This window comes from Bubalus bubalis, chromosome 3, assembly GCF_019923935.1.
Source record: "Bubalus bubalis isolate 160015118507 breed Murrah chromosome 3, NDDB_SH_1, whole genome shotgun sequence".
Classification (NCBI taxonomy): domain Eukaryota; kingdom Metazoa; phylum Chordata; class Mammalia; order Artiodactyla; family Bovidae; genus Bubalus; species Bubalus bubalis.
Window position 1 is genome coordinate 15,903,368 of NC_059159.1, and position 15,215 is coordinate 15,918,582.

Sequence of the window (15,215 nt, forward strand, 5' to 3'; positions counted from 1 at the left end):
CATCCTCCCAGTGGTGCAGCCTGGGGCGGTCAAGAAGCCAGTCTGGGTTACAGTGCCCATGTTTTAAAATAAGGATAATGAAATCTACCTTGCTAGAATAACGAAAGGAAGTGCTATTCTCAGCAGCACTTGAATATTGCGGGAACTCAACTACCGCTAGTTTCTCCTGCCATCTCCCCGACAGTTCTCAGTGAACTCTAGACTGCTATTTGGAAGGTGAGGTTCCGTGTACATCAAACATTCCTTGACCCACGAGGCTCATCTAATCCTCCACGTGTGCCCAGAAGATACTTTCCTTTATCCTGAGATTAACTGAGAATTTGTCCTGATCTTCTATTACACCCCCGACTCCTTATCTTGCCTCTGGTCCTTTTTTTTTTTTTTCCACATTCCAAAGCAGTTTGCAAAAAAATAAATGAATAAATATAATAAAGTAGTTTGCATAAGTTGGAGTAGGAGCCAGATGTTTTAAGTGTGTCAGCAAGAGATCCAAAGCAAATGTGACAGAGAGCTAATATATTGAAAGCGCTTACAGATCAATAAGGAAAACATGAATACCTAATAGGAAAACTGGGGAAGAGGCACTGCAGACAATTTCACAGAAGAAATAATACAGGTGGTTAATAAAGTCTGGGGAGGGGGGTAAAAAGTTCAAGCTCACTCAGTAGTAAATGTAAATTTACAAGAGAGAAATTTGGCCTACCAAATGGGCTAAGGTCTTTTTTTAGAATAATGCTCAATGACTTCTCTGGTGGTTGAGTGGTGAAAAATTCACCTGCCAATGCAGAAGACATGGGTTTGATCCCTGACCCAGGAGGATCCCACAGGCTGCAGAGCAGCTAAGCCAGTGTGCCAGTTACTGAAGCCTGTGCACCTTGGAGCACGTGCTTGGCAACAAACGCCCACACACCACCCACTAGAGAGCAGCCCCTGCTCACCCCAGCTAGACAAAAGCCCACACAGCAGTGAATACCCAGCACAGCCAAGTATAAAAATAAATAAATATAGTAAACAAAGTTATATAAAAAGTAATGCTCAATACTGATAGTGAAACTACTAACATTTCTCAGGTACAGATACTCAGGTGCTACTCCAAGCCCACAGCGTACATTCCCAGGAACCACCACGGTTAAGAGAGATGCTTTCATATCCTACCTGGAGGGTCACTTGGGCCAAACTGGAATTTGGCAACCTGTGTCCTCGTCTTTAGAGAGCTTGCGATTCCACTGCTCTGAATCTAGTCTAAGAAAATAAGACCTGCAGTCTAGGAGGTATGAGCGAGGATGTCTATCATGGTGTGATTTGTGGCAGCAAAAATCTGGAAACAATCTACATACCCAACAACAGGGGAAGGGTTTGTATAATGTACCCTTAGAGTAAAATCATTATCATGTTCTTAAAGAACAATTAATGGCAGGAGATAATGCTCACAATAAAAATATTTAGGGAAAGAAAGCAGGACATAAAATTGTATATGCCCAAATACCCAATTTTGTTTTTAAAAATAGTATTTCTAGATAAGCAAGCCCTGGGTTGTAAATTCAAATGTCTTCAGGGAACAGGCGGGTTGGGCAGAAGTACCTAACAACGGCTAGGATGCTTGCAGTCCACCAGACACACTCCACCTGAAGGCAAGTAACTCAGTGTTCAAACAGACAACTGCAAAATAAAAGTAGCCTGGGGTCTTGAGTTTGCAACCCACCTCTAAATTCCAGAATAGCAGCGACGTTCCTCTGAGTTTCAGATACTTGGTGATTTTTACTTCTTCATCCTCCTGTGTGTCTCCCAAGTTTTCTACAATAAATATCAACTACTTTTATTAACCAGAGGAAAACAGTTAAAAGTTTATGGCTGTTAACAACAGATGAAAACTGTTGGTCAAGCACATGTAGAAGTCTAAAACAAAGCCACAGCCTTCGGGCAGAGAGGTGCTTTTTCTGGTTTCATTTCGTTGCACCTACAACATTCAGTCGCACCTAGATGGGCTCCTAGAAACAGCAGGCATTCCGCTCACAGTTGGAGCCCATGCAGGGCCTCAGAGAGGCCTCAGCAGCATCTGCAAGGCCTGAGCTGCGAAGACTACATCCCTGGACATAGGCAGTCTAGGGGTCATCCCAGGCCTGGAGCTATGAAATCTGCTCCCTATTTAATAGACACAAGAAAAAGGGTTAAACTAGCATAAACATAGAACAGCACAGTCTGCCACCTTTAAGGGAAACTTACACAGGGACTGAATTTTTAAAGAGGAAGGCTGCTGGGATGGTGAGGAAGGGTGGAGACGCACTCCCTGGCGTTTCTGGAATCTGCACGCGCTGCAGGGCAGCACTTAGCCTGCGGCTCCTCCTGCCCCAGAGGCCAGTGTCAGTGGCTTCCGTGAAATAAGCTGTGGCTCCTGCTGTTTCCAGTTTCTGGGTTTCAGAAGCCACTCAAGCGGATTCTTGTTATCTAGCTAGCTAGCTGATGGCCTATTGGGGGTGGGGGGTGGGGGCGTCTCCCGGAGCCTGAACTAAACAGACTCAGGGCAGAGGAGCTGCTCTGTGTGTTCACAACCAGAAGATTCAGGTCTCAGCACTTGCTAGCTAATCTCTGAGGCCCTTGTGCTCAGTCACTTCAGTTCGTGTCCGCCTCTTTGCTACCCCATGGACTGTAGCCTGCCAGGCTCCTTTGTCCATGGGATTATCCAGGCAAGAATACTGGAGTGGGTTGCCATTTCCTTCTCCAGTCACATTCAAAATGAAAAGTAACCAACTGAAGACTATACTTCTGAATCCACCATACTACCTTTTTCTCAAAAAAAAAAAAAAAAAAAAATATATATATATATATATATATACACACACACACACACACACAAAAACCATATATATGGACTTGGCTGGTGGGGCAGTGGATAAAAATCCACTTGCCAACACAGGGGACACAGGTTTGATTCCTGGTCCAGAAAGATTCCATATGGCACTGAGCAACTAAGCCCATGTGCTACAACTACTGAGCCCACACGCCCTAGAGCCCATGCTCTGCAACAAGAGAAGCCACCACAATGAGAAGTCCACGTACCGCAATTAGAGAGTAGCCCCTGCTTGCCACATCTAGAGAAGGCCCACATGCAGCAGTGAAGACCCAGTGTAGCCAAAAATAAATAAAAATAGCAGTGTGTACATGTAATATATATATATATATATATGTATGTATATATTTATACATACACACATATGGTGGCATAGTGGTAAAGAATCTGCCTGCTGATGCAGGAGACACAAGAGATGTGAGTTCGATCCCTGGGTTGGGAAGATCCCCTGGAGGAGGAAATGGCAACCCATTCCAGTTTTCTTGCCTAGGAAATCCCATGGACAGAGGAGCCTTGTGGGCTATATAGTCCAGGGGTCATGAAGAGTCAGACTCGACTGAACACGAGCACAACAACAGATACATATATCGGGAGAACTCAGATCACTATGTAGAAGCATTTATTCTTTAAAAAGCCATCAGCCCAGCCTGGGTGGAAACACAGCTCCACTCCTTTATATCCACAGCCACATACCAGAGCATCCTAGAATCACTGCTTCATCTCTTACTGGGGTTTATAAAACCCAGGAGGAGCCTGATAGGAAAGCTTAACTGATTTCCAGAAGAGTCAATGAGTAAAGATTCTCACTGCGTCCCTGAGTGTCCCATGCGGTTCACAGTGAAAAGAGGCTTACAGAGGGACCAGGACTGGTGCTCCCTGGGAGCTCCATTAAAGCAAGACTGTATGGACTTGGCCTTTAGCTAAGCTGCACACTCAGAGGATTTGCATTTTGCCTGCCTGAGCTGTTACCACATAGGCCTTCCTAAAGCTGTGGAGTCCTGGCCACCCTACAGGGTGAATTGCTTTAGAAGGATAAGGATATAGCGCCTCATCAGACCCTGCAAGACAGCAGGGAGGGGAACGGGGGAGGGGAGGGTGGGGCGGGAGGAGGGCTGACGGCAGGAGGGAACACAGGTGAGTGGAATCGGAGAAGTAGGTCCAGTGTTCTATCCACACTACGAGGGTAAAAACGCTCAGGAGTTCACACGTGATGAATGAAGTAGATTCTTATTTTCACAAGGAAATTGTTTCTTCAGGAGCAACACAGGGTAGTGGTTATGGAGACAAACTGCAGCATCAGGCAGACCTGAATTCAAATGTTCACTCCATCACTTACTGAAAATAGGATCTTGGCAAGTTACAGGACTTCCTAATGTATATAGCACAGTTAGCATGCTGCCCTCAATAAATTGTGCTTATTCATTAATTTTACAAGGTAAATTTTAACCATTTACCTTGTAAATGAAACCATTTCACCCTCAGAGGATTCCACCCATTTGGGCACTCACCCGACTCTTTCTACACCTCCCTATACTTCAGATTCAGGGGACAATGGAGCGGAATTCTATCATAGCCAGAGGTCACAAACTAATTGGGGCTAGTGACAAAGGGGAGTTCATGATTTCATGAGAGAGTTATGATTTTTATCTGCAGGGAATAGTAAACGTAACAACAATCAATTTAATGGGACACCAGTTTCTAGAGCCTTCCTCCAATCTGCCACAGTGGACCATGCATTTCTTAAGGTTCTGCGAAGCTGCGTGTGAAGCAGGAGTATGAATGTATGTTGAATGAATTGGGATGGGACAGCGCTGGTAGTTTCTGTAATAATCATTCCTGGACTGCTGGTTTTCCTTCTCAACAAATACAGGTATGAATATGAAAATCATATTCATATTGAACAAGAGGTTTTACTCATCATCAGCCCTGACTGATGTGGGGGCTGGACAGTCTTCCAAGAGCTTCTAAAGAAAAGATCTGTATCCTCAGGGTCACTCTGCCGCCCCAGGACCAACCTGGGCTCCCCAAGTATGCAAAACAGAATTTGTAGGTGGTAAAGTGGGGCCACGGACAGAGGAGCCTGGTGGGCTACAGTCCATGGGATCGCAAAGAGTCAGACGCGACTGAGTGACTCACACTTTATTTTTTATTATTATTTTTTAAATTTTATTTTATTTTTAAACTTTACATAATTGTACTAGTTTTGCCAAATATCAAAATGAATCCCCCACAGGTATACATGTGTTCCCCATCCTGAACCCTCCTCCCTCCTCCCTCCCCATTCCATCCCTCTGGGTCGTCCCAGTGCACCAGCCCCAAGCATCCAGTATCGTGCATCGAACCTGGACTGGCAACTCGTTTTATATATGATATTATACATGTTTCAATGTCATTCTCTCAAATCATCCCACCCTCTCCCTCTCCCACAGAGTCCAAAAGACTGTTCTATACATCAGTGTCTCTTTTGCTGTCTCGTACACAGGGTTATTGTTACCATCTTTCTAAATTCCATATATATGCGTTAGTATACTGTATTGGTGTTTTTCTTTCTGGCTTACTTCACTCTGTATAATAGGCTGCAGTTTCATCCACCTCATTAGAACTGATTCAAATGTATTCTTTTTAATGGCTGAGTAATACTCCATTGTGTATATGTACCACAGCTTTCTTATCCATTCATCTGCTGATGGACATCTAGGTTGCTTCCATGTCCTGGCTATTATAAACAGTGCTGCGATGAACATTGGGGTACACGTGTCTCTTTCCCTTCTGGTTTCCTCAGTGTGTATGCCCAGCAGTGGGATTGCTGGATCATAAGGCAGGTCTATTTCCAGTTTTTTAAGGAATCTCCACACTGTTCTCCATAATGGCTGTACTAGTTTGCATTCCCACCAACAGTGTAAGAGGGTTCCCTTTTCTCCATACCCTCTCCAGCATTTATTACTTGTAGACTTTTGGATCGCAGCCATTCTGACTGGTGTGAAATGGTACCTCATAGTGGTTTTGATTTGCATTTCTCTGATAATGAGTGATGTTGAGCATCTTTTCATGTGTTTGTTAGCCATCTGTATGTCTTCTTTGGAGAAATGTCTATTTAGTTCTTTGGCCCATTTTTTGATTGGGTCATTTATTTTTCTGGAGTTGAGCTGTAGGAGTTGCTTGTATATTCTCGAGATTAGTTGTTTCTCAGTTGCTTCATTTGCTATTATCTTCTCCCATTCTGAAGGCTGTCTTTTCACCTTGCTAATAGTTTCCTTTGATGTGCAGAAGCTTTTAAGGTTAATTAGGTCCCATTTGTTTATTTTTGCTTTTATTTCCAATATTCTGGGAGGTGGGTCATAGAGGATCCTGCTGTGATGTATGTCAGAGAGTGTTTTGCCTATGTTCTCCTCTAGGAGTTATATAGTTTCTGGTCTTACGTTTAGATCTTTAATCCATTTTGAGTTTATTTTTGTGTATGGTGTTAGAAAGTGTTCTAGTTTCATTCTTTTACAAGTGGTTGACCAAATTTCCCAGCACCACTTGTTAGAGATTGTCTTTAATCCATTGTATATTCTTGCCTCCTTTGTCAAAGATAAGGTGTCCATATGTGCGTGGATTTATCTCTGGGCTTTCTATTTTGTTCCATTGATCTATATTTCTGTCTTTGTGCCAGTACCATACTGTCTTGATAACTGTGGCTTTGTAGTAGAGCCTGAAGTCAGGTAGGTTGATTCCTCCAGTTCCATTCTTCTTTCTCAAGATCGCTTTGGCTATTCGAGGTTTTTTGTATTTCCATACAAATTGTGAAATTATTTGTTCTAGCTCTGTGAAGAATGCTGTTGGTAGCTTGATAGGAATTGCATTGAATCTATAGATTGCTTTGGATAGTATACTCATTTTCACTATATTGATTCTTCCAATCCATGAACATGGTATATTTCTCCATCTGTTAGTGTCCTCTTTGATTTCTTTCACCAGTGTTTTATAGTTTTCTATATATAGCTCTTTAGTTTCTTCAGGTAGATATATTCCTAAGTATTTTATTCTTTCCATTGCAATGGTGAATGGAATTGTTCCCTTAATTTCTCTTTCTGTTTTCTCATTATTAGTGTATAGGAATGCAAGGGATTTCTGTGTGTTGATTTTATATCCTGCAACTTTACTATAGTCATTGATTAGTTCAAGTAATTTTCTGGTGGTGACTCACACTTTACTTTTAAACTGAGGCAGACTCTCCGGGACACTTTCAGTACCTCCAGCCACTTTAACCATGTCTGTTTTCCTCTCCAGGGCTTGTTGGTTGCCTTATAGGACCCTCCCACTTGGTATTAAGAGGTCTTGCATCCGCGAGTACCTACAGTAAAATGATTAAGCTTGTCTTTTCTCAATGCAGATCCAATAGTTCAACAAGAACATCCAACATGGGCAAGTGACACCAAGCTGAAGAGGCCCACTCAAGAGAGAAGAAACTTGGTCCCGTCCTCACAAGTAATAATGGTGATGGAAAACTCCCGCATTGAACGAGCCAGAAAAGGAGACACAGGCACGCACTCCCAGAGCATGCCACACTCAGCCCTGCCCCAGGCCTTCCAAGGAACACACAGTCCCCAAGAGTTGGATGAGTCCTTGGGGCCAACACTTGCAGCCAGCACCCTGGGAGGGCCGAGAAGAACCACGTTTCGGTTCAGAGATGAAGACTTCTATTCCATTTTATCCTCAAACCCTGGAGGTGAACATGATGACACAGAAGAGGAAACCCACATGGAGGAAGAACTTTTGATGGCTGGCATGCACCCGCCCCGTTCTCCTTCCAGTCATAAGAGAAGTAGATTCCTTGGGACACTGGCCACTCAGGCCAAAAATAAAAATTCTGAAGAAAATCCTGCAAACTGCAGAGCGAATTCTATAAGGAGAAGTGAGGCCAGCCATGGCTTCTTGAGAATTAGCAATGCAATGGAGCCAGTGATAGAGCAATCTTCTGTCGGGCAAAGGATGTCCCAAGACCCTGGGCTGTCTGATGGGGGATCTATTAAAGGGAAAGACAGCAGTGACTGTGAAAGTGAGAAAAAGGCCTCTCATTCATGGGACACCCAATCCGAACCCAGCCTGGAGGATGACATCGATGCTGAAAATGAATCCCGTGATGGTATCTCTATGGAAGAGAGGCCTGGAACCCATGCTTATGAAAAAGACTGTCAAGCCTATTTAAGTGAGTCTAGTAACCCTCTTGATTCTTTCCTTGCTGGTAGACCAACGGCTCCAAGATCATCAGTGAATTTTTCCCATAACATGCCTGGATCAGTCACACATTTCACTCTGAGAGATGATACTCTGGCAGACCTGCCCCCATCATCTACCTTAGTTCCCAGTTCAGACTCGGAGGGAAGTTCCAGGTTTAGTGGTCGTCAACCACTGTCCCCCATTAGGAACAGGAATCTACTTGCTGGTGCTGAAAACTGCAGTTACCTCCCAGTAGACAGTGCACATGACCTTGATGTCAGGGGAGCAGAAGATGTTACGTCAACAAGCCCGGCTCAGGAGGCTCCTCTATATACAGACGATCTCTTGCTGAATCCTCAGGGTAACCTGTCCTTGATGGAGTCTTCCAGCTCCTCCCCATCAGGAATGAATGTACAAGGCCACTTGCACGTGGCGCGGTCTCTGCAAGAAAACAGACCTTTTACATTCTTTGCAGTGTCTGAGTTCCCAAACCAAAATGAGAATGGAGGCGGAATGGAGTTCTCTGGCTTTACCAATGCAAAGGGAGCCTCTAAAATGAAGACGGATCCTGAGAAACTCAAGAAAATACAAAAAAGGTGAGGGGTTTTCATAAATGTATGAATATGGATCTATATTTTTTAAATTCCATTTCTCTAATGCCAAAAAGCAGTGGTTTCCTAAAAAGGTTCAGTTCAGTTCAGTCACTCAGTCGTGTCCAACTCTTTGCGACCCCATGAATCGCAGCAGGCCAGGCCTCCCTGTCCATCACCAACTCCCGGAGTTCACTGAGACTCACGTCCATCAAGTCAGTGATGCCATCCAGCCATTTCATCCTCTGTCGTCCCCTTCTCCTCCTGCCCCCAATCCCACCCAGCATCAGAGTCTTTTCCAATGAGTCAACTCTTCACATGAGGTGGCCAAAGTACTGGAGTTTCAGCTTTAGCATCATTCCTTCCAAAGAAATCCCAGGGCTGATCTCCTTCAGAATGGACTGGTTGGATCTCCTTGCAGTCCAAGGGACTTTCAAGAGTCTTCTCCAACACCACAGTTCAAAAACATCAATTCTTTGGTGCTCAGCTTTCTTCACAGTCCAACTCTCACATCCATACATGACCACTGGAAAAACCATAGCCTTGACTAGATGGACCTTTGTTGGCAAAGTAATGTCTCTGCTTTTCAATATGCTATCTAGGTTGGTCATAACTTTCCTTCCAAGGAGTAAGCGTCTTTTAATTTCATGGCTTCAGTCACCATCTGCAGTGATTTTGGAGCCCCCCAAAATAAAGTCTGACACTGTTTCCACTGTTTCCCCATCTATTTGCCATGAAGTGATGGGACCAGATGCCATAATCTTCGTTTTCTGAATGTTGAGTTTTAAGCCAACTTTTTCACTCTCCTCTTTCGCTTTCATCAAGAGGCTCTTTAGTTCCTCTTCACTTTCTGCCATAAGGGTGATGTCATCTGCATATCTGAGGTTATTGATATTTCTCCCAGCAATCTTGATTCCAGCTTGTGCTTCCTCCAGCCCAGTGTTTCTCATGATGTACTCTGCATATAAGTTAAATAAGCAGGGTGACAATATACAGCCCTGATGTACTCCTTTTCCTATTTGGAACCAGTCTGTTTTTCCATGTCCAGTTCTAACTGTTGCTTCCTGACCTGCATACAAATTTCTCAAGAGGCAGGTCAGGTGGTCTGGTATTCCCATCTCTTTCAGAATTTTCCACAGTTTATTGTGATCCACACAGTCAAAGGCTTTGGCATAGTCAAGAAAGCAGAAATAGATGTTTTTCTGCAACTCTCTTGCTTTTTCGATGATCCAGTGGATGTTGGCAATTTGGTCTCTGGTTCCACTACCTTTTCTAAAACCAGCTTGAACATCTGAAGTTCATGGTTCACATATTGCTGAAGCCTGGCTTGGAGAATTTTGAGCATTACTTTACTAGTGAGTGAGATGAGTGCAATTGTGTGGTAGTTTGAGCATTCTTTGGCATTGCCTTTCTTTGGGATTGGAATGAAAACGGACCTTTTGCAGTCCTGTGGCCAGTGCTGAGTTTTCCAAATTTGCTGGCATATTGAGTGCAGCACTTTCACAGCATCATCTTTCAGGATTTGAAATAGCTCAACTGGAATTCCATCACCTCCACTAGCTTTGTTCGTAGTGATACTTTCTAAGGCCCACTTGACTTCTCTAGGTGAGTGATCACACCATCGTGATTATCTGGGTCGTGAAGATCTTTTTTGTACAGTTCTTCTGTGTATTCTTGCCACCTCTTCTTAATATCTTCTGCTTCTGTTAGGTCCATACAATTTCTGTCCTTTATCGAGCCCATCTTTGCATGAAATGTTCCCTTGGTATCTCTAATTTTCTTGAAGAGATCTCTAGTCTTTCCCATTCTGTTGTTTTCCTCTATTTCTTTGCATTGATTGCTGAGGAAGGCTTTCTTATCTCTCCTTGCTATTCTTTGGAACTCTGCATTCAGATGCTTATATCGTTCCTTTTCTCCTTTGCTTTTCACTTCTCTTCTTTTCACAGCTATTTGTAAGGCCTCCCCAGACAGCTATTTTGCTTTTTTGCATTTCTTTTCCATGGGGATGGTCTTGATCCCTGTCTCCTGTACAATGTCACGAACCTCATTCCATAGTTCATCAGGCACTCTATCTATCAGATCTAGTTCCTTAAATCTATTTCTAATTTCCACTGTATAGTCATAAGGGATTTGATTTAGGTCATACCTGAATGGTCTAGTGGTTTTCCCTACTTTCTTCTATTTAAGTCTGAATTTGGCAATAAGGAGTTCATGATCTGAGCCACAGTCAGCTCCCAGTGTTGTTTTTGTTGACTGTATAGAGCTTCTCCATCTTTGTCTGCAAAGGATATAATCAATCTGATTTCAGTGTTCATGGGATTTTAAATCACAGGTAAGCCCTTCCTTGACATTTTAATGATTGCTTCTTTCAAGAAAATTGTCTATTCTGTTGCTTTTAAAATATATATCTTTACAAAGAAACATTCCGTGTTCTAGCCCAATGTCTTCGGTATTCCCAAAGTGTTTTTTCCCCTTGCATGCTATAACTGTAAGAAAGGCAAGTTTGCCAGATAGCACATCTTTCGGCTGCATTGCATATCTTGCAGTAACTTACTTTCCTGACCAGGAATTGAACCCATGCCACCTGCAGTGGAAGCACCAGGTCCTAACCACTGGACAGCCAGGGAATCCCAAGGGTTTTTGACTGTTACATATGGCTTGCCTTTACCCACCCGCTCACCCCCAGCAATTAGAGATTTTTACAAAAAGGTTGCTATCTCCCCAGAGAAGGAGCCACTCAGCACTTGAAGTTCACCAGCTCTCCCCCATGGGACTCTGGGCAAATCCAACCAACAGTTCTAGAATTTGAATCTTCCAAACTACAAGGCCAGTCTCAAACAGTTACCATAGTTACCTCAGTTCTCTGAAGGGCCACGCCAGGGTGACCACTGCTTCCATTTTCTGTGCTGTTTCTCATGCATGAGAAAGAGAGAAATCAGATCTTTTTTGAATTGCTCTTTTCTTTGATCTCTCCTTTCTTGTGAGATGATTTGGGGATATTTCACAACTATGAAATGTGATACTTTTTAAAGCCATCATTAAGCATCATGTCAGGATTCGACCATTTCATTCCTCCTAGGGGTTACCATGCCCTGATGTTGGCTTACTGATCTGGAAAGTGGTTCTTTGAAGGCAAGCCCTCTTCCTCGTGTGTTAGTATGGCTCACTGGGCCATTAACTTATTAGTATTCATTTGCAAGTGAGAAAATTCCGTGGCAGTGAATTTGAGTGCAAAAAGGAGGAAAAGATAAAACGTAAGACTTAGAATGCACACACACTCCTATAGCTATTCTCCAACTGCAGGGATGAAGTTAACTTCCTTGTCAGTGGCACTTTTTTTTTTTCATATCAAACTACCAAAAGACTGACCCAGGGTTAAGGGCCAAAAGGTCTCAGCACCAATCCATCCTCACCTACCCCCAAACACATTTTTAAACCCACTTGTCAGGGGTCTGGATTTCCATCATCCCAAAGCAATGCCTTTGGGTGAAAAATGACTTCTGTTAAAAATGCATCTACGTCTAGGGGTAGTAATGCATTAAACAGCTATTATTTGTGCACTGTGTTTATCAGACACTCTCTTTTTCTGTATATAAAAACCTTATGCTGTTCTAATTATTTGAAAAGCATTCATTTTGGAAAATATTAAAAATACAAACTTAAAAGAATAACCAATAACCCTATAATCCAGAGAAAAGCATTGTGAAAAACTTTGTTTCCAGTCTTTGGTCTTTGCATATAAATGCAATTTTTAGTAAACATGGTCATATTTTATAATATGCCTTATTTTAAGATTTCAAGCCCGTTTCTCAATGCCACTTACACTCTTTAAACTTTTCCCTTGACTAGTTAGATACATACAAATAAGTATATAACATTTGCACACATCTAAAGAATTAGAACAAAACCTCGGCATCTGTATGACCACCTTCCAGCAGACAGAAACTCACTGGAGCTTGTGAGCCCCTCACGCACCCTACCTCCTCATGTCCTCCCTTCATCTCCTCCCTCCTAACACCCCGTGTGTGTGTGTGTGTGTGTGTGTGTGTGTGTGTTAGGTGCTCAGTCACGGCTGACTGTTTGCCCCTGGAAAGCATTCTTGCATTGAATTTATAATTCCTTTGCTTTTTATCTTGTCGCTGTTGGAAGTCTTTTGCCTTATGGCTTCACCATATGAGTATATGCAGTCCTAAACAACACACCGTGTATATTTTTGAACCTGTAGAAATGTTTCTATTATTTTTGAACTCCATAGAAATGGAATAGCTGTTCTTCTGTGACTTGCTTTTCCCACTTATATCATTAGGCAGATGCATCCTGGTTGATATTTTCGGGTTTAATGCATTTGCTTTCACCACTACAGACTACTTTGTCCTAGAAATTACCACAAGTCAATGGACGTTTGAGTGCTCTACCGTTTTCTGTGCACGGTGCTGCACAATCAGTCTTGTAAACGTCGCCTGGCGTACGTGTGAAGGGTCCTCCGGGATATATGTGTAAGAGTGGACTTGCTGGGCTGGTGGGTAGCACAGCTTCCACTGTGCAAGTTAACATACTGTCTCAACGACGTGTACAATGTGTAAGATGTGTACTGTCTCGATGAGTTACACTTAGCACAGTGCGTGCTAAGTCACTTCAGTTGCGTCTGACTCTTTGCAACTCCATGGACTGAAGCCTGCCAGGCTCCTCTCTCCATGGGATTCTCCAGACAATAATACTGGAGTGGCTTGCCATTTCTTCCTCCAGGGTATCTTCCCCACCAGGGACTGAACCTGTGCCTCCTGCAAGATGAGTCAACTACTGGACCACCAGGGAAGTCCCTCTTGACTCTTTTAAATGTTAAACAGCCATTTGTCTTTCTTCTTTTATAAAATGCTTACCTATGTCTTCTGCCTGTTTTTCTTTTAGAATATTTTTCTTTTATGTTAAGAATCCTTTATATATATATATATATATATATATATATATATATATATATATGAACCCATTATATATTCTGGCAACTAATCTGATCCTTTGACAGTTATATCTTGGACATATCTTTTCTCAATTTGTATTGAGAGTTGGTATCTCCTCTTTCTTGATGTTTTCTTAAGGAAAGTAAATTCTTAATTTTAATGTAGTCAATTGTATCCATCCTCTGTTTGGACTGTGATTTGTATCTTGCTGTCTTAATTAAGAAATCCTTTGTAACCTGGGGTCATTGCAACATTCTTCCTACTCTTTTCCAAAATCTCTACAGTTTTGCTTTGCATACTTAGGACTTAATGTGAAATGAATTTTGGACTCAAGTGTGACATTAAATGTGTGGTGTGAGGTATGCATTTTGAACACCCAGGATCTTCCCCCTGCAGAGCCACATCTGCCATATAACATAAGTGTATAAGCTTGTCTCAGGGCTCTCTGTTCTGTCCTTTTGGCCTTTTTGTTTTTCCCTAAAGAACATCATCTCAGTGACTGCAGCTTTATAAATTTATCAGAGCAAAGCCTCCCTCTCCAATTTGTTCCATAAGAATCTTTCACTACACAAACATTTAAGCATCAGCTTGTTGGGATTTTCATTGGAATTGCATTGAATCTATAGATTATCTGGGGGAGTCTTTTTTTGATAAACATGACATATTTCTTCTTTTGTTGGTGACTATCACGAGAAAGTGTAATTCTGTTCCTTTTCATTGAAATTCCCTTTCTTGGGGAGAAAATTCTCTTAAGAAACTGAGCATACTCTCCTATATCCAGAGCAATGGCTATTTCTTCCTTTCTGTTGATTTTAGTCTCCAGCCAATTTTCCTTTCCTTGACTGGACAGTCCCCAGGCCGATGAAGATTCTAAAGCACAAAAAAATAGCCTTAGGCTTCTCAAAACCCTCCCTACAGAAATATCTACCAGCTATTCCTGACTTACTGTTTATGAGATACAAATATGTTTGCTTACACTTTCATTAATTCCATCTTCATCACATATCAGCATCTTATATTCTGGAATGTCGGGGTAATTCACTGGCAAAGGTACTGGTGAGCTCAGGTCCAAGTTCACTGGTTCATCATTCATCCCAACCAGCATCTACTGAGTGGTCTGCACCTACCAATGCTCGACAGGCTCCAGATGCACCTTATCACCATCACCTGCACCCAGGCTGCCCTACCACCCTTGTAAGTAGGTAGCAGTTGTCAGATTATCCTCATGGCTTTACACTTGAAGAAACAGAGACCTGGGAAGCTTAAGCAGCATGTCATCAAACTCAAGGAAGCCTCAAACCCAGGCCTGCTGACCGCAAATCCCCCCACGCTCACCTCCCCCCAACACTCACTAACACACCACACCAGCTAAACCCCACAGTGGCCGAGGTGTGGAGAGGGGCTCCTAGCCTCTGGCTCAGCTTCCCTCTGGAGTCCTTTCCCAATCTCTAGCTGTGCGATAGGAGCGCTGGGTTCTCCTGGTGAGCTCGTACTCATTGGTAACTGCAAAGAAGCCTGACAAGAATCCATGCACTTATTATCAGTGACCATGTGGCAGGGTCGGAGGGAGCAGTGGGTGAGCCCCAGGAAGGCGCAGCGGTGGAGATCCAGCTCCCT

At 43.0% G+C, this 15,215-nt stretch overlaps 1 protein-coding gene across 3 annotated transcripts in view; it reads left to right on the top strand.

Moving 5' to 3' along the window:
- Window positions 1–15,215, top strand: part of MARCHF10 (membrane associated ring-CH-type finger 10) — a 104,707-nt gene that overhangs the window by 65,815 nt on the left and 23,677 nt on the right. For all 3 annotated transcript variants that reach the window (XM_025279888.3, XM_006044910.4, XM_006044911.4), the window contains exon 6: window positions 7,224–8,646. In XM_025279888.3, the coding sequence (XP_025135673.3) occupies window positions 7,224–8,646 (1,423 nt within the window). The remainder of the gene's footprint in view (window positions 1–7,223; window positions 8,647–15,215) is intronic.